This window comes from Oryctolagus cuniculus, chromosome 16 (genome assembly GCF_051225735.1).
Source record: "Oryctolagus cuniculus isolate XC-2025 breed Fujian yellow rabbit chromosome 16, ASM5122573v1, whole genome shotgun sequence".
In the NCBI taxonomy this organism is placed as follows: domain Eukaryota; kingdom Metazoa; phylum Chordata; class Mammalia; order Lagomorpha; family Leporidae; genus Oryctolagus; species Oryctolagus cuniculus.
Window position 1 is genome coordinate 1,532,988 of NC_142882.1, and position 19,543 is coordinate 1,552,530.

Here is a 19,543-nt window from a genome sequence, read left to right on the forward strand (position 1 = left end):
TCCTGCGCAGTCGGGACGCGAACCCGCCACCTTCCCGAGCGCCCTCTTCGGACACGCCTCCCGCGGGCCCCGCCCATCGGCCCCGCCCAACAGCGTCTCTTCGGCTCTGGTCCCGCCTCGTTTCACTTCCTGGTTTCCTCTTGCCCCGCCCACAGCCCGAGGCCCTCTGAGGAGTGGGCGGAGCCTGCCGGGGCTGTCTCCGGCGCTGCCTGACGGGCGAGTGCCTCCACTGCCGCCGCCGCCCCGGGGGGACGGCCGAGCCGAAGTCCAGCGCTCGGGCCTCGGCGACTAACGGGGGTGCCGGCCCGTGAGCAGAAGCGCCTGCCGGGCGCGGGCAGCGAGCGCTCTGTCCCCCGCGCGTCAGGCGCGGACGGGGCAGCCCGGAGCGCGCCGCGGCCAAGGAAGGCCCCCGCGCGGCCCCGGCTGTTGTGAAGGCGTCGCCGGCAGCGTCGCGGCCGATGGGTCGGGACAGCCGCTCGCGCTCGCGGTCCGCGGGGCGCAGGGGCCGGAGGCCGCGGAGCCGCAGCCGCAGCCGGAGCCGCAGCCGGAGCGGGAGCGGGAGCCATGGACGGCGACACCGGCGGCGCCGGGAGGGCGAGGGGCGGCGCAGGCGACGGCGGCGCAGCCGGGAGCGCAGGTGGGGACTGAGTGCGGCGGGGGTCTCGGAGGAGGGGCCAGGCCGCGGGGAGCAGGGTGAGACCGGGCGGGGGCGGGGGGAGCAGGGTGAGACCGGGCGGGGGCGGGGGCGGGGGGCGGCGGGGAGCAGGGTGAGACCGGGCCGGGGGCGGCGGGGAGCTGGGTGAGACCGGGCGGGGGTCGCGGGGAGCAGGGTGAGACCGGGCGGGGGCGGCGGGGAGCAGGGTGAGACCGGGCGGGGGGGCGGGGTCGTGGGGAGCAGGGTGAGACCGGGCGGGGGTCGCGGGGAGCAGGGTGAGACCGGGCGGGGGGGCGGGGTCGCGGGGAGCAGGGTGAGACCGGGCGGGGGGTCGCGGGGAGCAGGGTGAGACCGGGCGGGGGGGCGGGGGGTCGCGGGGAGCAGGGTGAGACTGGGCGGGGGCGGGGGCCGCGGGGAGCAGGGTGAGACCGGGCGGGGGGGCGGGGCCGCGGGGAGCAGGGTGAGACCGGGCGGGGGTCGCGGTGAGCAGGGTGAGACCGGGCGGGGGGGCGGGGGGTCGCGGGGAGCAGGGTGAGACCGGGCGGGGGTCGCGGTGAGCAGGGTGAGACCGTGAGACCGGGTGGGGGGAGCAGGTGAGACCGGGCGGGGGGCGGGGGCGGGGGGAGCAGGTGAGACCGTGAGACCGGGCCGGGGGCCGCGGGGGTAGTGGGCGCGGCCTGTAGCTCACTGAGCGCGCTGTCTCCCGGGTCCCCGCAGGTCCGACTCCGAGGACGACCGGGGGCAGCGGCCGGGGCGGCGGAGCCGGAGCCCCCGGGACCGGGGCTCGCAGTCGGACTCCGCCGAGGACGCGGGGCCGCGGGGCCGCGGGGCTCGCGGGCGCCGGCGCTCCCGGTCCGCGTCGGCGTCCTCGTCCTCGGCCGCGTCCACGTCGCCCGCGCGCTCGCGCAGCCCCGCGGCCCTGAGCCCGCGGCGGAGCCTGCAGGAGCGGCTGCGGCTGCGCCGGGAGCGGAAGCAGCGCGAGGAGCTGCTCAAAGCCTTCGAGACGCCCGAGGAGAAGCGCGCGCGGCGGCTGGCCAAGAAGGAGGCCAAGGAGCGCAGGAAGCGCGAGAAGATGGGCTGGGGCGAGGAGTACCTGGGCTACACCAACACCGACAACCCCTTCGGGGACAACAACCTGCTGGGCACCTTCATCTGGAGCAAGGTGGGCGGGGCCGCGGGGCGGGGCGGGGCCGGGGTCTGAGGGCTCCCCGGGACGGGGTGGCCCTGTGCGCGAGGAGGGAGCCGCAGGCCCCGGCAGCCCTAGCCTCCCCGCTCTCCGGGGAGCCCCGCTCCGGGGCGCGGTCAGCGCGGTGTGGTCAGCGGGCGCCCCTCCCCGCAGGCGCTGGAGAAGAAGGGCATCGGGCACCTGGAGGAGAAGGAGCTCAAGGAGCGGAACCGGCGCATCCAGGAGGGCAACCGGCTGGAGCTGCAGAAGGTCCGCGCGCCCGCCCCGCCCCCGCGTCCCGTCCCGCCCCGCCCCGCCCCTCAGCCCTCGGCCCCGCCCCCGCGTCCCGCCCCGCCCCTCAGCCCTCGGCCCCGCCCCAGGCATCCCGGTCCCGCCCCCTGCCTGCCCCTCAGCCCTCGGCCCCACCCCCGGCATCCCGGTCCAGCCCCGCCCCTCAGCCCTCGGCCCCGCCCCCGGAACCCGGGTCCCGCCCCCTGCCTGCCCCTCAGCCCTCGGCCCCGCCCCCCCCCCGCATCCTGGTCCAGCCCAGCCCCTCAGACCTCAGCCCCAGCCCCGCCTCCCAGTCCTGCCCAGCCCCGCCCCTTAGGCCTCGGCCCCGCCCCTCCGTCCTCAGCAGTGCCCCAGGCTCCGTGCCCCGCCCTGAGACCTCCGGCCCCGCCCTCGGCCGCCTCAGCCCCGCCCGCCCGCCCGCAGGTGAAGCAGCTGCGGCTGGAGCGCGAGCGGGAGAAGGCGCTGCGGGAGCAGGAGCTGGAGCTGCTGCAGCGCGAGAAGGAGGCGGAGCACTTCAAGACGTGGGAGGAGCAGGAGGACCACTTCCACCTGCAGCAGGCCAAGCTGCGGTGCGCATGCGCGGGAGGAGGGGGCGTTTCTACCTGCAGCCGGCCAAGCTGCGGTGCGCATGCGCGGGGGGAGGGGCGATTCTACCTGCAGCCGGCCAAGCTGCGGTGCGCGTCGGCCCCGCCCCCCCCCCCCCCCGCTGACCCCCGGCCGCCCCCTCCCCCGCAGCTCCAAGATCCGCATCCGCGACGGCCGCGCCAAGCCCATCGACCTGCTGGCCAAGTACATCAGCGCCGAGGACGACGACCTGGCCGTGGAGATGCACGAGCCCTACACGTTCCTCACCGGGCTCACGGTGGCCGACATGGAGGACCTGCTGGAGGACATCCAGGTGCGGCCGCCGGCGGCCCCGCCCCGCCCGCGCCCCGCCCCGCCCGCCCGCGCCCCGCCCCGCTCACCGCGCCCCGCCCCGCCCGCCCGCCCCGCCCCGCCCGCCCGCGCCCCGCCCCGCCCGCGGCCCCGCCCGCCCGCGCCCCGCCCCGCTCACCGCCGCGCCCGCGCCCCGCTCACCGCCCCCGCCCCCCGCCCCCCCCGCAGGTGTACATGGAGCTGGAGCAGGGCAAGAACGCCGACTTCTGGCGCGACATGACGGTCATCACCGAGGACGAGACGGCCAAGCTGCGCAAGCTGGAGGCCGCGGGCAAGGGGCCAGGTGCGGCCGCGCGAGGGCGGGGCGGGGCGGGCACTGCGCCCGGAGAGGCCCCGCCCAGCGCGGCTGCAGGAGGGCGCCCGGCCACCAGGGGGCGCTGGCGGGCGGGCCCGGGCCTGGGCTGGCGGCGGGGCAGCGGGGACGGGCTGGGGGCGAGCCCCCGGGGCCCCTGCTGAGCGGCCGCCCCCGCAGGCGAGCGCCGGGAGGGGGTCAACGCGTCGGTCAGCTCGGACGTGCAGTCGGTCTTCAAGGGCAAGACGTACAACCAGCTGCAGGTCATCTTCCAGGGCATCGAGGGCAAGATCCGCGCGGGCGGCCCCAACCTGGACATGGGCTACTGGGAGAGCCTGCTGCAGCAGCTGCGCGCGCACATGGCCCGCGCCAGGTGAGCCCCGCCCCGCCCCGCCCCTGCAGCGGCCTTGCTCGGGACTCCCCTCCCCCTCCCGCGCCGGCTCCAGCCCCGCCCCGCCCCGCCCCGCAGGCTCCGCGAGCGCCACCAGGACGTCCTGCGGCAGAAGCTGTACAAGCTGAAGCAGGAGCAGGGCGTGGAGAGCCAGCCGCTCTTCCCCATCCTGCGGCCCGAGCCGGCCCCCAGCCCCAGGTAGGCGGGGCGGGGCGGGGCAGGGGCGGGGTGAGGCGGGGACGGGACAGGCAGGGGGAGGGTGAGGCGGGACTGGTAGGGGAGGGGCGGGACTTGTAGGGAGAAGGGCAGGGCTGGCGGGGAGGGGCGGGGGAGGGGCGGGGGCGGGACTGGTAGGGGAGGGGCGGGACTTGTAGGGAGAAGGGCAGGGCTGGCGGGGAGGGGCGGGGGCGGGCCTCCCCGCGCCCGCCGCCCACCTGCCTGGCCTCTCCCGCAGCCTGGAGCCCGAGGAGCCGGCGCCCAGCCCCCCGGGGCCATCGCTGGCTGAGGGCGGCCCCGCGGAGCCGGAGCCCGGGGCGGAGGGCGCGGCGGGCGCGGAGGCCGAGGGCGCCGGGGTCGCGGACGCGGACGGGGACGGCGAGGCGGTGCTCATGGAGGAGGACCTGATCCAGCAGAGCCTGGACGACTACGACGCGGGCCGCTACAGCCCGCGGCTGCTGTCGGCGCACGAGCTGCCGCTGGACGCGCACGTGCTGGAGCCGCAGGAGGACCTGCAGCGCCTGCAGCTGTCGCGCCAGCAGCTCCAGGCCACAGGTGCGGGCGGGGCCGGGGGGCGAGGGGCGGGGCCGGGGGCGAGGGGCGGGGCCCGGGGGGGTGAGGGGCGGGCCCTGGACCGGGGGCGGGGCCGCGGGAGGAACGGGGGCGGGGTGGGGCTGTGGGGAGCAAAACGTGGCCTTTGGGCGCTGGGCGGGGATGTAGCGAGGGGCGGGGATGTGGGGAGGGGCGGGGCCGCGGGAGGGGCGGGGCCGTGGGGAGCTGGGCGGGCCCGCGGAGGGCCGGGGGCAGCTGGGGCCCCCCCGCAGGCCGCCTCCCCTTGCCGACCCCCCCCCCGCCCGCGCAGGCGACGCGAGCGAGAGCGCCGAGGACATCTTCTTCCGGCGCGCCCGCGAGGGCATGGGCCAGGACGAGGCGCCGTTCGGCGTGGAGATGCCCCTGGGCGGCCGCGCCTACCTGTGGGCCGACAAGTACCGGCCGCGCAAGCCGCGCTTCTTCAACCGCGTGCACACGGGCTTCGAGTGGAACAAGTACAACCAGACGCACTACGACTTCGACAACCCGCCGCCCAAGATCGTGCAGGGCTACAAGTTCAACATCTTCTACCCCGACCTCATCGACAAGCGCGCCACGCCCGAGTACTTCCTGGAGGCCTGCGCCGACAACCGCGACTTCGCCACGCTGCGCTTCCACGCGGGGCCGCCCTACGAGGACATCGCCTTCAAGATCGTGAGCCGCGAGTGGGAGTACTCGCACCGCCACGGCTTCCGCTGCCAGTTCGCCAACGGCATCTTCCAGCTCTGGTTCCACTTCAAGCGCTACCGCTACCGGCGCTGAGCGGGGGCCGGGGACTGGGGGGCAGGGGGCCGGGGGTCAGGGTGCGGGGGCCGGGGCCGGGGCCAACCCCTAGCTCAGAGGACCGAGAGACGCCGCCTCTGAGCAAGTGGGACAGAGGCCCCGCCCCCGAGCTCATGGGGCTGAGACCCCGCCCCCACCCCAGCGCGTGGGGCCAAGAGATCTCGCCCCCATCCCCACCCCCGAGCGAGTGGGGCAGAGACCCCGCCCCAGAGCGGGGCCCGGCCGGGGCCCCGCCCACCCCAGAGCGCGCGGCCGGCTGGGACCCCGCCCCGCCCAGCTCCCCCGCGCCGGGGGCGTTCGTGTCCCTGAGAGACTTTCTAGGGGAGAGCGTGGATTGTTTGCGCGGAGTTGTGCCGAGACGCATGTTTTTTTAATAAACGTTTTATTTTAGAATAACCGCAGGCCAGCAGTGCGTAGGGGCTGACGTCACACCTGCGGCCCCGCCCCCCAGGCCCTGGCACCTCCCGCGGCGTGGGGGGCGGGGGTCCGAGCCTCCGGTCCTGGGTGGGGCCCCGGGCCCCCAGCCCTCCCCCAGGGAGCCTGCGGCAGACATCGCTAGCCGATCCCAGGCCCGCGCCGGCCCCACGCTCACCTGGGGTCCAGGCAGCTGTGTCCGCCCCGCCCCGCCCCCTGCCCCTTCCTGCCCAGCTGTGTGGGGACTAAGAATAACTTCCTGCCCCCACCGGAAACCACAGCCACGGGGGGCGCATCCAGAGCCTCGTTCCCATCAGCGCCCCCCAGGCCAGCGTGACTCCGCCCACCCATTGAAGGGGCCCGGATGTGCGGGGAACCGAGCTCACGGTCGGAGGTCACAGGTGGCCCGGTGCCCTGGGCCCTGTTCCCTGCGCAGAGCTTCGGACAGGGCGCTGACCCTGGCCCAGCTTCCAGAAGGGACGTTGTCCTCATTATCTCAGGGCCGAGGAAGTGGGAACGGAACGGCCTCCCGGGCCCCCACCCCCATCGGGGCCCCTCCCCCACATCTGCCCGGGCCTGCAGGCTCTCACCCACTGCTCCCCGGGAGCCCCAGCCCGGGGAGCTCCTACGGAACCCACAAAGCCCCAGGCCCACGCCCTCCGGCTAGCGGCTGGGCTGCCCTGGGCCAAGTCTTTCCAGGCGGCCCTGGTGTCCTGTCCCACCCGGCGGGGGCTGGGGGAGTCAGGAGCCCGGGGACCCAGCCCAGGCCACGGGATGGGGACAGGGACCGGGGCAAGGACCCTCTGCAGGCTGAGCTGGACGGGATGGCAGAGAAGGGGGGACCAGGGCGGATCCGGCTCACTCAGCCTCGGGGCACAGGGGACTGGGCTGGGTGGGGTCAACGGCAGGCCGGCCATCCCGGGCGTGAGCCCCAGCTCAGGGCCAAGGTCACGTGTGGTCACCCTGCCCCAGCAGGACAGACTCTAAGGGGCACTCCCTCTGCCCCCCCTCCAGCCCGGCCTCAGCCTGGGACTCACTGCCTGGGCTCCACCCCCTGCACCCAGGCGGCCCCCAGTACCCTGACCCCCCCAATCCCGCCCTGCATTTATGCAGCACCAACAGCATGCCAGGCCTAGCCCCATCAGCCTCCCTGGCGGGGAGCCCTGGGCGCTGAGCCCCAGACGTCCTCTGGGAGCTGCCCCGGCCCGGCCACCCCCCTCTGGCTTTGGGCGCTGCCCAGATGGTGAGTGGCGGGGCTGGCGGCTGCAGCCCAGATAGAAACCCCAGGCCGCCCCCGGCCCTGCACCCCTGCCCTGCGGCCCGAGGGTCCCACAGGCGCCCCCTCCCCCAGCAACCGCCTCTGTCCCGGGGTGGGGGCGGGGGCGGCCGCAGACCCCAAGCCCGACGGGCCCGGGCCCGAGGGCGGGGCCAGCGCGGGGCGGGGCCGACAGGGGCGGGCGGAGCAGGGCGTGGGGGGGGGCGGCAGGGCAGCCGCAGAGAGTCCCGGGCGCCCGAGACGCTGCCGCCCGGCCGACCCCCGCCTTTCCCGGGTTGCCGCAGCCCCCGCGGGTCCCTCGCCAGCCGGTGCGCGCGTCCCCCGGGCCGTCCCCAGCCCCCACGCGCTCCACCAGGGCCCCGCGGCCTCGGTCGGCCCGCCCCAGGCTGTGGCTCAGTTTCTCCCGGGGACCCCCAAGAGCCGGGCCCGCCCTTCGCCCGCCTCCGCCCGCGCCCTCGCCCGCGCTCCGGCCTCGGACCCCCGCGCGGCGGAATCTACCCAGGTGAGGTCCCCCCCCCCCCGGAGCCGTCCGCACCGTGCCGGGTGGGCGCTGGGCCCCGGGCCGACCCCCCTGTCCGCTAGCTCGGCTGCAGTGCGGGGCCCGCGCGGCAGTGACTGAGGGTGCTGGGTGCTGGGTGCTGGGTGCTGGGTGCCGGGTACTGGGTGCTGGGTATTGGGTGCTGGGTGTGTCCGTGTGCGCCCGGCGCCAGGCCAGGAGTCTGTCTCTGTGCGCGTGTCCCTCTGTCCGTCTCTGTGGCTGTACTGACCGCGGCCCAGGCCCCGTGTCCGGCCGTGGTAGGGCTGGCGCTGAGCTGTGGGGCGCCCGGGAGGGGCCCCCCGGTGTCACACACAGGACGAGGTTCCCCGAAACGGGGCGCGTGCTGAGGGGCCCCCATGCGTGTGTGCACGCCGGTGCGTGTGCCTGCGTGTGCGTGCGGAGCACTGCCTGCATGTGTGTGCACATATGTGTGCACGTGTGTGCGCATGTGTGCACCCTGCTCCCTCCGCGGCTGGCGCTGGGGGGAGCCGGGCGGCCCGGGGCGCGGGGCCAGGCGGGGGGCGGGGTGTGCCTGGAGATGGACGGGCTGGGAGGTGACGCTGGGGGAGGGGCGCCCAGACATTGAAATCCACGGTGTCGCACTGGGCCCCGGGGCCGCGTGGACGAAGCCCCCCCCCAGCCCGGTCCCGCCCTCCGGCAGAAGCCGGGAGCCGGAACCAGGGAAATTCTCGTGGAAGTCCCGGGAAATTCGTCTCTTGGAATATCCTGGACGCTGGCAGCCTGGGGCCCGCGGCAGGAGGGCTCGTAAGGAATATTCCAGAAGCCCGGACCCCCAAAGTCCCAGGGTGCCAAGCGGCGGAAGACCACCGCGCTGTGGCCTGGGGCTGCCACGCACCTGCACCCAGTAGGGGGGCCTGGCGCCGGTTTGCGGCCTCCCCTAGGCCCAGGGCTCTGGGGCGGGGATTAGTTCCCAGTGGGGGAGGTGTGAGGGGTCCCTGGTGTGCGTCCCTGCCTGGGGCCGGGGGACGAGGGGCACTGGCTGTCCCTCCAGGCGGGGCCCGGGATGCAGTGGCCGCGGGCCGGGCTGGAGGGCGGGAGGGAGGGAGCGGCCCGTCCCAGGGGGAATCCAAGTCTAGGGCGGGGGCGGTGCGGACGCGACGCCCTGGGGGCGGGGCCAGGCTGGCGCGCTCTGGGGCGCCTGCTGCCCGGCCTCAGTGTCCCCGCCGAGGCCCACCCTCGTCGGGGGGGTAGACGCTCAGCCCGGCTGTCACTTGGGGTGAGCGGTGGGCGGGGCGAGGGGGCGGGCGCGTGGTCTCGGGCCGGGGGCGGGGCGCTGCCCCAGGCTCCTCCTCCCGCTAACACACAGGCCCCGGCTGTCACTTGGGGTGAGCGTGGGCGGGGCGAGGGGGCAGGCAGGGCCCCAGGCTCCTCCTCCCGCTAACACACAGGCCCGCCTGTCAATTGGGGTGAGTGGCAGGTGGGACGGGGGCGGGGCTAGCCCCAGGCTCTTCCTCCCGCTAACAGCCCCCCAGCTGGGCTGGGGGAGACCCCTGGCTCCTGGCGGCCCAGCCCCGGCTGTCGCGGGCCCCAGTGCCCGGAGCAGCCCTGGGAGGGCAGAAGCGGGGGCCGGGTCTCCCCGTGGGCGGCAGCGGCTCTCACTGTAGCCTGCAGGTTGCTGGGTGGGAAGTGGAGTCCCCGGGGCTTGAGCCCAGGCCTGGGTGGGGTCGGAGCCGCCTGCCCGGCCGCCCCTGCAGTTCTCCCTCTGGGCCGTGGCCGGTTCCTCCCGGCTCCTGCTCGGCCCTCGCTCGGCCCTCGCTCAGCCTCCAGCGCCCCCAGGCTGCCCATGAGTCCCTGGGGAACCCCCGCTGGAGGAGCCGGGCTGGGCGCTGCCCACGCGGATTCCCGTGAGGCTGACCCGGGGGCCGGGCAGGGGCCAGCACGTGTCCTGGGGGTCGGGACGGCCACCTGTGGTCACCAGGGTCCAGTCCAGATTCTGCCTGTGCCAGGGGCCCCAGGGGTGACCGCACGGGAGGCTGAGGTCATGGTGCCGGAGTGGCTTGCGGGAGGGGTGGGGGTCACTCAGTGACGCGTGAGGGTCAGTGGGGTTGGAGGCGCGACAGTGGCCACCATCACAGGTGCTAGGGTCAGGGAAGCAGGGCGGGGCACCCGCGCTGGGTCTCTGACAGCTGTGTAGGAGTTCACCAGTACTGACGACTCGGTCTCCCCCCCCCCTCTCTGCCCCCTCAGGTGCGCCTCGGCCCATGGGGCACTGACGCCCGCCCCGCCCCCACCGCGCCATGTGGGCCAACGCCAGCGCCCCGGGGCCCTGCTTCCGGCCCACGAACATCACGGCCGACGAGCGCCGCGCCATCGCCTCGCCCTGGTTCGCCGCCTCCTTCTGCGCCGTGGGCCTGGCCTCCAACCTGCTGGCGCTGTGCGTGCTGGCGCGCGCGCGCGGCGGCCCCGCGCCCCCCGCGCGCTCCTCCTTCCACGCCTTCCTCTGCGGCCTGGTGCTCACCGACCTCCTGGGGCTGCTGGTCACCGGCGCCATCGTGGCGGCGCGCCACGCCGGCCTGCGCGACTGGCGCGCCGTGGACCCCGCCTGCCGCCTCTGCGCCTTCATGGGCGTGGGCATGGTGTTCTTCGGGCTGTGCCCGCTGCTGCTGGGCGCCGCCATGGCCTCCGAGCGCTTCCTGGGCATCACGCGGCCCTTCTCGCGGCCCGCGGCCGCCTCGCCGCGCCGCGCCTGGGCCAGCGTGGCGCTCGTGTGGGCGGCGGCGCTGGCGCTCGGGCTGCTGCCGCTGCTGGGCCTGGGCCGCTACACCGTGCAGTACCCGGGCTCCTGGTGCTTCCTGACGCTGGGCGCCGAGCCGGGCGACGTGGCCTTCGGGCTGCTCTTCGCGCTGCTGGGCAGCCTGTCCGTGGCGCTGTCGCTGGTGCTCAACACCGTGAGCGTGGCCACGCTCTGCCGCGTCTACCACGGCCGCGCCGCGGCCCGCCAGCGGCCACGGGACTGCGAGGTGGAGATGATGGCGCAGCTGCTGGGCATCATGGTGGTGGCCACCGTGTGCTGGACGCCGCTGCTGGTGAGGGGCGGGGCGGGGCGCGGGGCGGGGAGGGGAGGGGGAAAGTGGGGGCGGGGCGCCGAGTAGGGGCGTGGTGATGGGGCCGGGAGCGGGAGTGGGCGTGGTGCAGGTGTAGGGGCGTGGCATGGGGTTAGGGGCTCCTCGGTGGGCGTGGCTTGGCAAGGATAGGGCTCTGTGGTGGGCGGTGCATGCCTGGGGCGGGGTGCCGGGTGGGGCGGCTGGGCGGGACGTGCTGTGTTGGGGGCGGGGCTCCTAGTGGGCGGGGTTCCAGCATCGGGGCGGGGCCTGCTGGGGCGGGGCGCCGGTGTGAAGGTGTCGGTGCATGGCTGGGGCGGGACTCCTGGTGGGCGGTGCATGCCTGGGGCGGGGTGCCGGGTGGGGCGGCTGGGCGGGACGTGCTGTGTTGGGGGCGGAGCTCCTAGTGGGCGGGGCGCCAGCGTCAGGGCGGGGCCTGCTGAGGGCGGGGCGCCGGTGTGGAGGTGTCGGTGCATGGCTGGGGTGGGTCTCCTGGTGGGCGGGGCGCCGGCGTCGGGGCGGGGCCTGCTGGGGCGGGGCGGCGGCTCACGCAGTGCGCTCCCCCCACCCCGCCGCAGGTCTTCATCGCGCTGACGGTGCTGCGGGACCCGCCGGCCATGAGCCCCGCCGGGCAGCTGTCCCGCGCCTCCGAGCGGCAGCTGCTCATCTACCTCCGCGTGGCCACCTGGAACCAGATCCTGGACCCCTGGGTGTACATCCTGTTCCGCAGGGCCGTGCTGCGGCGCCTGCACCCCCGCCTCAGCGCGCGCGCCAGGGCCGTCTCCCTGCGGCCGCAGCCCCGCGCCGGCTCCGGGCAGCACTAGGGACACTCGCGTGGCTCTGAGCCGCGGGATCCGGACCCAGCCCCTGGGAGACCGCACCCCGGTCGCCGCTGTCTCGGAAATGAATTCGGACGGCCTGTGTCTTACCCAAATCCGCCTCCGCGCCTGGCTGCCTTTGTTTTTGATCTGAGGGTCGTCAGCCCGGGGGGCCCCCCACCCCGAGCGCCCCCGCGTGGCAGGGTTGGGCCCCGACTCGCCCCTCCCCCTGCCCCACCGCTGCGTGTCCAGCACGACCCGTGGGCATCTTCTTGATGTCCCCGCGGCGAGAGAGAGACCAGGCGTCCGGCCTCCTGCGGCCCCTGGGGCAGCGCCGCGGGCCGGGCGGAGCGGGTGCACCCTGGCCTTGTGAGCGGGAGCCAGCTCTCTGTTTAGACTGGTTTATTTATCCGAAAGGCCGAGTTACAGAGGGGGGGGTCTGCCATCGCGGGGTCCTCCCCCACGGCTGCAACGGCCAGGGCTGGGCCAGGAGCCAGGAGCTCCATCCGGGGCTCCCGCGCGGGTGCAGGGGCCCCAGCACTCCGGACGTCACAGCTGTTCTCCCAGGCCATCAGCACGGAGCTGGGCCGGAAGTGGGGCAGCCGGGTCTCGAACCCGGGCTCGGGCGATGCGGGAGCCGCCGGTGGGGCCTCACCAGCCACGCCCCGCACCGGCCCTAGCTCCAGGGCCCATGAAACCCCATCCAGCTCCCACCACCGGCTTCTGGGGGCGCGCAGCCATCACAGCCTCGCTACTGGCCCCGGCTCCCCCAGCCCGGGGGAAGGGGCCGGCCGGGGACTGGGGGAGCCCAGGGGGTCTGCCCTGGAGGCAGGACCAGGACTGACAGGGGTGGGGGGTGGGGGGCACTTCGGGGGCCCCAGCTGAGGCTTGGGGGATAGGGCTGCCTTCCCGGGGCCCAGGGGAGACACTGGGGGGTCTGGCACGGGCCCAGCGCTGGCCAGGGCCCCAGACACCGGCTCACAGGGCGGAAGCCGAGGCCCCACGGTTTTGCCAGGGACTGGAGCCAGGGCTCTGGGGGTTGGGCCCAGGTCGGGGGTATCCAGGCCTAGAGTCTGTGGGCGGAGGCCAATGCCGGGCCTGAGTGGGGTCCCAGAACGGGCCTGCGTGAGGGGTCTCGGCTGGGACCGGGAGCCAAGGGGGGCTCCAGGGCCCCGCGGGATTCCGGAACCGGCGCGGCGTGGGGCGGGGCTCCGGCGCCCAGAGCTGGGCAGGGCGCCGGAGCCCCGCAGGGCCCCAGCAGCCGGCTGTGCGGCGGAGCCTGGCCAGGTTCCGAAGTCGGTCTGGGTTCCAGAGCTGGAGCGCCTGGCAGAGCCGGGCCCCGCTGTGGGGGTGCCCGAGTGGGTGTGGACGCTGGAGAGGGGCCGGGCTGCTGCGCCGGGCTGGGCTCTGGAGCTGGACACGGCGTCAGAGCTGGACCGGTCACCTCGCCTAGACTGGGAACCCGCACACACCTGGACGGCAGGGTGGGGCTGGGGCCGGGGGCTGGGCCGGGCAGCCGCGTGGGCTCCGGCCCCTGCGCTGGGCAGGGCGCAGGAGCTGCCTTGGGGCCCCGAGCCAGCTGGGCCGCGGCAGGGGGCGGGCTGCTCCAGCCTCGGCTGGGTTCCAACGCTGACCAGCGCTCCGGGGCGGGACGGCGGGTCCTGAGTCCCGGGGTCAGGCCCCGCTCGGCGGCAGGGGCTGCTCCCGGCACCGGGCTGGGCTCCGGAACCGGGGCCGGTCTCGGAGAGGGGCTCGGCTTCCACCCTTGTCTGGGTTCCCCTGCTTGGCTTGAGGTCAGGGCTGGGCTGAGCCCTGCAGCTGGGCGTGGCCTGGGCGCTGGGCTGGGCCCTGGAGCTGGACATGGTCTCAGCGCTGGGCTGGGCCCTGGAGCTGGACATGGTCTCGGCGCTGGGCTGGGCCCTGGAGCTGGGCGTGGCCTGGGCGCTGGGCTGGGCCCTGGAGCTGGGCGTGGCCTCGGCGCTGGGCTGGGCCCTGGAGCTGGGCGTGGCCTCGGCGCTGGGCTGGGCCCTGGAGCTGGGCGTGGCCTCGGCGCTGGGCTGGGCCCTGGAGCTGGGCGTGGCCTCGGCGCTGGGCTGGGCCCTGGAGCTGGGCGTGGCCTGGGCCCTGGAGCTGGGCGTGGCCTCGGCGCTGGGCTGGGCCCTGGAGCTGGGCGTGGCCTGGGCCCTGGAGCTGGGCGTGGCCTCGGCGCTGGGCTGGGCCCTGGAGCTGGGCGTGGCCTCGGCGCTGGGCTGGGCCCTGGAGCTGGGCGTGGCCTCGGCGCTGGGCTGGGCCCTGGAGCTGGGCGTGGCCTGGGCCCTGGAGCTGGGCGTGGCCTCGGCGCTGGGCGTGGCCTCGGCGCTGGGCTGGGCCCTGGAGCTGGGCGTGGCCTGGGCCCTGGAGCTGGGCGTGGCCTCGGCGCTGGCCTGGGCCCTGGAGCTGGGCGTGGCCTCGGCGCTGGGCTGGGCTCTGGAGCTCAGCGTGGTCTTGGAGCTGGGTTGAGTTCTAGAGCAGGGGGTGGTCTCAGAGCTGGGCTGGGCCTGGGAGCTGGGCGTGGCCTTGGTGCTGGGAGTGGCCTGGGAGCCGGGCGTGGCCGGGGAGTTGGGCATGGCCTGGGAGCTGGGCGTGGCCGGGGAGCTGGGCGTGGCCTGGGAGCTGGGCCTGGCCAGGGCACCGGGCTGGGCTGCAGAGGGCGGCTCCATCTCAGAGTGGGCCTGGCCCCTGGTGCACAGCCTGGCTTGGGGTGGGGGCCGGGGCTCAGAGCTGGGCCGCACTGGAGAGGCGGGCTGGGGCGGGGGGCGGGGCTCCGGGCTGGGGCTGCGCTGGGCCCCGGGGCAGCCTAGCCGCAGGCCTCCTTGGCCTCGCCGATGGCGGCCCACACTTCCACCACAAACTCGTCCGGGAAAGCAAACTCGCCCAAGACGGAGTCTAAGCAGCGCGCGAACTCCCGGACGCTGGCGGTCGTCTTGGCCGCCTCCACCATGGTGGACGCTGTCGGGGGGGGGCGGCGCATGGTCCAGGCGCGCCCCGGGGCCCCGCCCCTCCCCGGCTGGCCTCCCCCCGGGAGCCCCCCAGCTTACCCTGGCCCCTTACCCAGCTCTGGGTCCCGAATGCCCATGTAGCTCTCCAGGAGGTCATCCACCTTCTGAGAGGCCTCTTCCTCAAACTGACTGGGCTGGGGGAGCAGGGGAGGCAAGCGCGCGGTGAGGAGCCCCCCAGCCCAGCTCCCTCCAGGCCCCCACCCCTAGGGAAGCGTGGGCGGGGCCTCCCGGAGTCGGGGCGCCCGGGGACTGGGACCCATTTTACAGGCCGGGCAGACCGAGCCTCGGGGAACACACGGGGCTCCGCCCAGACGCCCGCACGCACCGCCTGCTCCAGGGTGGCGGCGCCGCCGGCGCGGAGCCGCAGGGTCTCCCTGCCGCTGGCCACCTGGGCGTCCCCAGGCCCCCTGCTGCCGCGGCTCCGCTGCCCGATCATGTCTGAGGAGAACAGGGCGGGGAGCGCGTGAGCCCTGCCGGGCCGCCTGGCCGGTGCAGAGACTCACCCTCCCGAGGCCTCCTCGTCCAGGGAGCAGCGCGAGGGGCTCGCTGTCCCGCCCCCGGGGCGCTAAGCCGGCCCAGGTCGGGCCATCTGACAGGGCAGTGTGGGCCCAGCATCTCCTGCGCCTCCCGGGACCCAGGCCAGGTCTTTCCCTCAGAGTGACGCTGCAGCCCGCACTGGCCACACCCAGCGCCTGGCCCCCGGGGGGCCCGCCCACGCGGGAGACCCGGCCGGGCCGGAGCTCCTGGCGTGGGTCTCGCAAGCACGTGGGGAGGGGACCAGCAGGTGAGGGTCCCTCTCGGATCACGGCTGCAGGATTTTTCTAGAAACGTCGTCAGCGTCGAGTTTGCCTGCCCGCAGCGGTCCCAGCCACGCGAGGGCGGCCCCGCGCCCACGCTCCCCGCCTGTCCCCTGCACCAGGCACCTGCAGGGTTTCTGACCCACACGGAAAGTCCCCGAGAACACACGGAGAATGTTCTAGAAGGCAGCTCCCGCCTGACTCCCGTCCTCTGGCTTCGGCCAAGCCTGCTGCCGTCAACAGTGTGGGGGCGGGGCGGGGGCGGGGGCGGTGCCAGCAGAGACCAGAGGGGGAGGAGCTCCAGGCACGGAGTGGGCGGGGCCGGGGTCGCCCCGAGGATGACCGCCACCCACTGCCCCCAGCACCAGGACACTGGCGCCGGCTCCCTCTCTCCTTTGATTTTTTAAAAAATTTGATTGACTTCAGAGACCGACACACAGAGAGCTTGCATCCGCTCCCCAAGTGCCCACAGTGGTGGGGTGCGGCTGGGCTGGGCCCCAGTTCAGCGCGGGTGGGCGGCAGGGACCCCGTGAGCCAGGGCTGCTGCCCCCGCCCCGCCCGCCCCGGGGTCTGCATCGGCGCTGGGAGCCGGGCCGGGAACGGAACCAGGCGCTCCGATACAGAATACGGGCATCTCAAGTGGCGCCGGCCCCTCCTCTTTGGAAAGCGCCATTCTAGAACTCTCTAGAACACCCCGGAACCTCCAGGTTCCCAGCCAGACACCGGCCCATCCTGCCCCCGGCGGAGCGCGTCACCATGTGGTGGCGACACCTCTGGGTCCTGCGCCCGGAACCTCCCGCCGCCGCCCCCCTGCCCCGGAGCCCCCGGCCTCACCGAACGCCCGCTTGGGCTGCACCAGGCGCAGCGTGAAGGGCTGGGACTTGGGCAGCTCCCGCAGCATCCGGGCCACCTCGTAGTGCCGGCAGCCCACGATCGAGTGGTCGTTGATGGCCTCGATGCTGTCGCCCACGCACACGGCCTGGATCCTGTTGATGAGGCTGCCTTCCTTGATCCGCTGCGGGCAGCGAGAGTCAGCGGGGGCCGAGCGCCCCCCGCCCGGGGGCCCCCTGCCTGCAGCCCAGCCCCCGCCCGCCCGCCCGCCCGCCCGCCGCCCGGGCACCTTGATGAAGGCGTAGCCCGCCCCGTTGTCCGTGATGGTCAGCCCCAGCGCGTCCTCCGTCTTGGTGACCTCCACCTCCTTGGTCTCGCCGCGCACGTGGGCAAAGATGAAGTCCTCCAGGCCGATCTGGCCGCCCAGCAGCTTCTGCATGTCCACTTTGTGGCTGTTGAGTGTGCAGAACAGGATCTGCCCGCAGGGGACGGGAGCCCAGGCTCAGGCCCAGGGAGCCGCCGCATCCTCCCCCCCACAGGAGGAGACCCCTCTGCCAGCCCCTCCGCTCCCAGGTTTAACCCTTCCGTGCCCTGGGGGCGGGAGACGATTTGCTGGCGCCCCCTAGAGGCGAAGCGCGCGAGGCCCGGGTGGGAAACCTCCCCGAGCCGCCCCTCGACCTCAGGCGCCTCCGCCGGTCCTGGCAGCGCGGCCCGGAGACAGCCCCGGCCCCCAGCCGCGCCCAGCCAACCGCAGAGGGCCTCCCCCACCAGGGCTGGGGTCTGCTCCCGGCTGGGTCCGTGGAGCGGGTTCCGGGATCCCCTGGGCTAAGACCTGCTCCTTGTTGGCACAGGGGCTGCAACGTGGGGCTGGCGGGTCCCGGGAGCGCGCACCCCGGGGGACCTGCTTGGCCCCGAAAGCCGGAGACCAGCTCTCCCGCATCCAGGACGCCGGGACCCCGCATCTGCCGTCCAGGATCCGGGCTCCACCCCTGCCCCCGGGGCGCTGGAGAGCGCGTGCCGGGGTCCTCACCTCGGTGGGCGCGATCCCAAAGGCCTCGGCGATCTTGGCGTAGAGCTCGCGGACGTTGGTGAAGCCCTCGATTTTGCCGGTGGGGCTGCCGTGCGCCAGCTGCGTGCGGAAGACGAGGCGCGGGCGGGCGCGGGGCGCGGCGGGGGGCTCGGGGGGCGCGGGCGGGGGCGCGGGCGCGCGCGGGGGCTCGGTCCCCCGGGGCTCGCGGGCCGCGGGGCTCTCCATGGCCGGGGACGCTCGGCCACCCTCCGGGGCCTCCGTCGTCGCAGCCGCGGCCACTGCTGCCGGATCCGCGGCTTCCTGCGGCCTCCCCTCCCCCGGCGCAGGGCGCGACAGCCGAGCCGCCTTGGTAAGGGGATCCGGGAACCCGAGCCGCCCGGGCAAGGCGACACCGCAGGTGCGCAGAGGGCGCGGGCCCCAGGTGTGCGGGCCCTGCCAGAGCCAGCTGCGCCCTCCCTGGGGACGCCTGGCTGCCCGCGGGATGCGCAAACAAGGGGCCAGCAGGGAGAGGTGGGGGCGGGGGTCTCAGGAGGCCCGGCCCGGGCCAGGTCCAAGGCCTCCCAAGGCCCTGTCCAGGCTGCCTCTCTGCCTCCCCTGGGCCCTCTCTCCCCTTGGCAGCCACACTGGACAGTCCCTCCCATGTCCTGCCTCCCGGCCTTTGCACAGGCTGCGCCCCCTCTCCCCAGCGCCCCGGGGGATCCACAGCCTCCCTCTGCCCCAGCTCCACCGCTGTCCCTAGCATTCAAAGCCCCCTCTCGTGTGCTGGGCGCCCGGCTCGGCCCCCTCTCGTGTGCTGGGCGCCCGGCTCGGCCCATCTTTCCGTGAGCGAGCGAAATGTCCGTGGGGAGCGCAATGCCGAAAACACCCCGGTGCTCGTGGGAGTTCCCGGACAGGCACCGGCGCGGTGGTGCGTGGACTGAGGGGCCGTCTGCGAGGCCGGCGTCCCGCGTCACAGGGCCAGTCTGAGTCCCGGCCGCTCCATTCCCGATCCAGCTCCCTGCTGTGGCCTGGGAGAGCAGTGGACGATGGCCCAGGTCCCTGGGCCCCTGCACCTGCGTGGGAGACCCGGATGGAGCTCCGGGCTCCTGGCTTCAGCCTGGCCCAGCCCCGGCCGTTGCAGCCAACTGGAGAGTGACCCAGGGGATGGAAGATTGATTTCTACCACTCTGCCTTTCAAATAAATAATACATGTTTTAAAAAATAATTCCGGGGCAGATTTTTAAAAATTCATTTATTTGAAATGCAGAGAGAGAGAGGTCTTCCATCTGCTGGTTCCCTCCCCAGATGCCCACAGCAGCTGGGGCTGGGCCAGGCCAGAGCCAGGAGCTCCATCCGGGGACCCAACAGGGGTGTGGGGACCCACGCATTGGGGCATCGCTGCTGCCTCCGAGTGCGCGCGAGCAGGAAGCGGGACCCAGGCCCTGGGCGCGGATCCAGGCGCCCCTCCTGCTCCGGACCTGAACTTTGGCTCCGCCCTGCGCACTGGCAAGGCCGGCCGGCTCCTCCCCCGGGGCGGACGCACAGGGCGGGGGGCTCGGCCGCCAGGAAGTCTCCCAGCCGAGAATCCGCAGGGACAGGAAGGGGCCGGGATTTCCCCCTAGGGAAGTGGTGGTTTTTTTTTTTTTTTTTTTTTGCATCGATCTCAGCGGCTCTTGGAACCCCATTTCCAGGAGCTCTTGGCCCCCGGCTCAGTCAGGCTCCCGGGCTGCAGCCGCCCCCTCGCCGCTGCCATCCCGGGGTGCGCTGGCCTGGCGGGGACAGCGCAGCGCCCGGCTCTGTCTCCGTGGTCACGTGGCTGGGAGCAGATTTTATCTTCTTATAAGGGCCCACCCTGGTCCAGCGTGACCTCATCCTGACTCACGGCGCCGGCCGACCCCGCTGCCTAATAAGGCGGCGTGCAGTGGCCCTCACAGCGCGAGGGGAGCCCGCGCCCCCCGCCCCCGGCCTGGCTGCCAGCGATTCTCCCAACGCGTGTTACAATTTCATTCACTTACTGCCCGCAGCAGCCTGGGCTGGGCCAGGAGCCCCATCCGGGTCTCCCACGTGGGCAGCGGGGCCCCGGCCCGGGGGCCCTCCCAGGGCGCGCATGCGCAGGGAGCGGCGGACCCCAGCCCCCCCCCACTGCGGGATGCGGGTGTCCCAGGCCGTGACCCAAACCACTTCCAAAGGGACAGGCGGGCACCCCCGGGCAGGATGGCTGGGCCCCGGGGAGACGCGGACGCTGAAGGCCACGCGGGGGACGGGAAGTGCGGGGGGGGGGGGGCGGGAGGGTGCAGGGATGGGGCAGCTCTGTGCGGTCATGGAATGTTCCGGAAGTGGACGGAGGTGATGACGTCTCAAGGTGGCTGCGATGGCGCCGCGCACGCAGCAGAGCCCCCAGAGCCGGCTCTGCTGGGAGGGAGGCCGCGCACCCACGAGC

The 19,543-nt window shown here is 74.9% G+C and overlaps 3 protein-coding genes across 4 annotated transcripts; 2 read left to right on the top strand and 1 right to left on the bottom strand.

The window, feature by feature from the left end:
• The first annotated feature begins 388 nt into the window (after nt 1-388).
• Nucleotides 389-5,716, top strand: CACTIN (cactin, spliceosome C complex subunit). 2 transcript variants are annotated; one of them, XR_016222483.1, is made up of 10 exons: nt 389-637; nt 1,373-1,817; nt 1,995-2,090; nt 2,535-2,680; nt 2,847-3,009; nt 3,216-3,330; nt 3,615-3,712; nt 3,809-3,928; nt 4,185-4,501; nt 4,809-5,294. XR_016222483.1 is itself a non-coding variant. In XM_051829655.3 (10 exons), exons 1-10 carry the CDS (start codon nt 459-461, stop codon nt 5,297-5,299), a joined length of 2,265 nt encoding a protein of 754 aa, XP_051685615.3. In that variant the 5' UTR covers nt 407-458; the 3' UTR covers nt 5,300-5,716. The 2 variants fall into 2 exon arrangements, 1 of the variants encoding a protein (XP_051685615.3); XM_051829655.3 differs by having other exon boundaries at nt 407-637; nt 3,520-3,712; nt 4,809-5,716.
• Nucleotides 5,717-6,903: 1,187 nt separating this feature from the next.
• TBXA2R (thromboxane A2 receptor) lies at nt 6,904-11,484 on the top strand. Its single transcript, XM_051829654.3, has 3 exons — nt 6,904-7,512; nt 9,757-10,595; nt 11,189-11,484. Exons 2-3 carry the CDS (start codon nt 9,807-9,809, stop codon nt 11,432-11,434), a joined length of 1,035 nt encoding a protein of 344 aa, XP_051685614.1. The 5' UTR covers nt 6,904-7,512; nt 9,757-9,806; the 3' UTR covers nt 11,435-11,484.
• Nucleotides 11,485-14,114: 2,630 nt separating this feature from the next.
• On the bottom strand, nt 14,115-17,664 carry GIPC3 (GIPC PDZ domain containing family member 3). The gene is made up of 6 exons (XM_051829653.3): nt 17,125-17,664; nt 16,384-16,569; nt 16,098-16,278; nt 14,792-14,904; nt 14,519-14,600; nt 14,115-14,416 (listed from the first exon to the last, which is right to left on the bottom strand). Exons 1-6 carry the CDS (start codon nt 17,347-17,349, stop codon nt 14,265-14,267), a joined length of 939 nt encoding a protein of 312 aa, XP_051685613.2. The 5' UTR covers nt 17,350-17,664; the 3' UTR covers nt 14,115-14,264.
• Nucleotides 17,665-19,543: the final 1,879 nt, after the last annotated feature.

Bases quoted from the DNA above. Each gene is read 5' to 3' on its own strand.
- CACTIN (XM_051829655.3), top strand. From the start codon at position 459: ATGGGTCGGGACAGCCGCTCGCGCTCGCGGTCCGCGGGGCGCAGGGGC. The intron at 638-1,372 runs GTGGGGACTGAG...GGGTCCCCGCAG, and splicing joins CGGCGCAGCCGGGAGCGCAG to GTCCGACTCCGAGGACGACC. The intron at 4,502-4,808 runs GTGCGGGCGGGG...CCGCCCGCGCAG, and splicing joins CCAGCAGCTCCAGGCCACAG to GCGACGCGAGCGAGAGCGCC.
- TBXA2R (XM_051829654.3), top strand. From the start codon at position 9,807: ATGTGGGCCAACGCCAGCGCCCCGGGGCCCTGCTTCCGGCCCACGAAC. The intron at 10,596-11,188 runs GTGAGGGGCGGG...ACCCCGCCGCAG, and splicing joins TGTGCTGGACGCCGCTGCTG to GTCTTCATCGCGCTGACGGT.
- GIPC3 (XM_051829653.3), bottom strand. From the start codon at position 17,349: ATGGAGAGCCCCGCGGCCCGCGAGCCCCGGGGGACCGAGCCCCCGCGC. The intron at 16,279-16,383 runs GTGCCCGGGCGG...CGCTGCCCGCAG, and splicing joins CGGGCTACGCCTTCATCAAG to CGGATCAAGGAAGGCAGCCT. The intron at 14,905-16,097 runs GTGAGGCCGGGG...TGTTCTCCTCAG, and splicing joins GCAGCCCAAGCGGGCGTTCG to ACATGATCGGGCAGCGGAGC.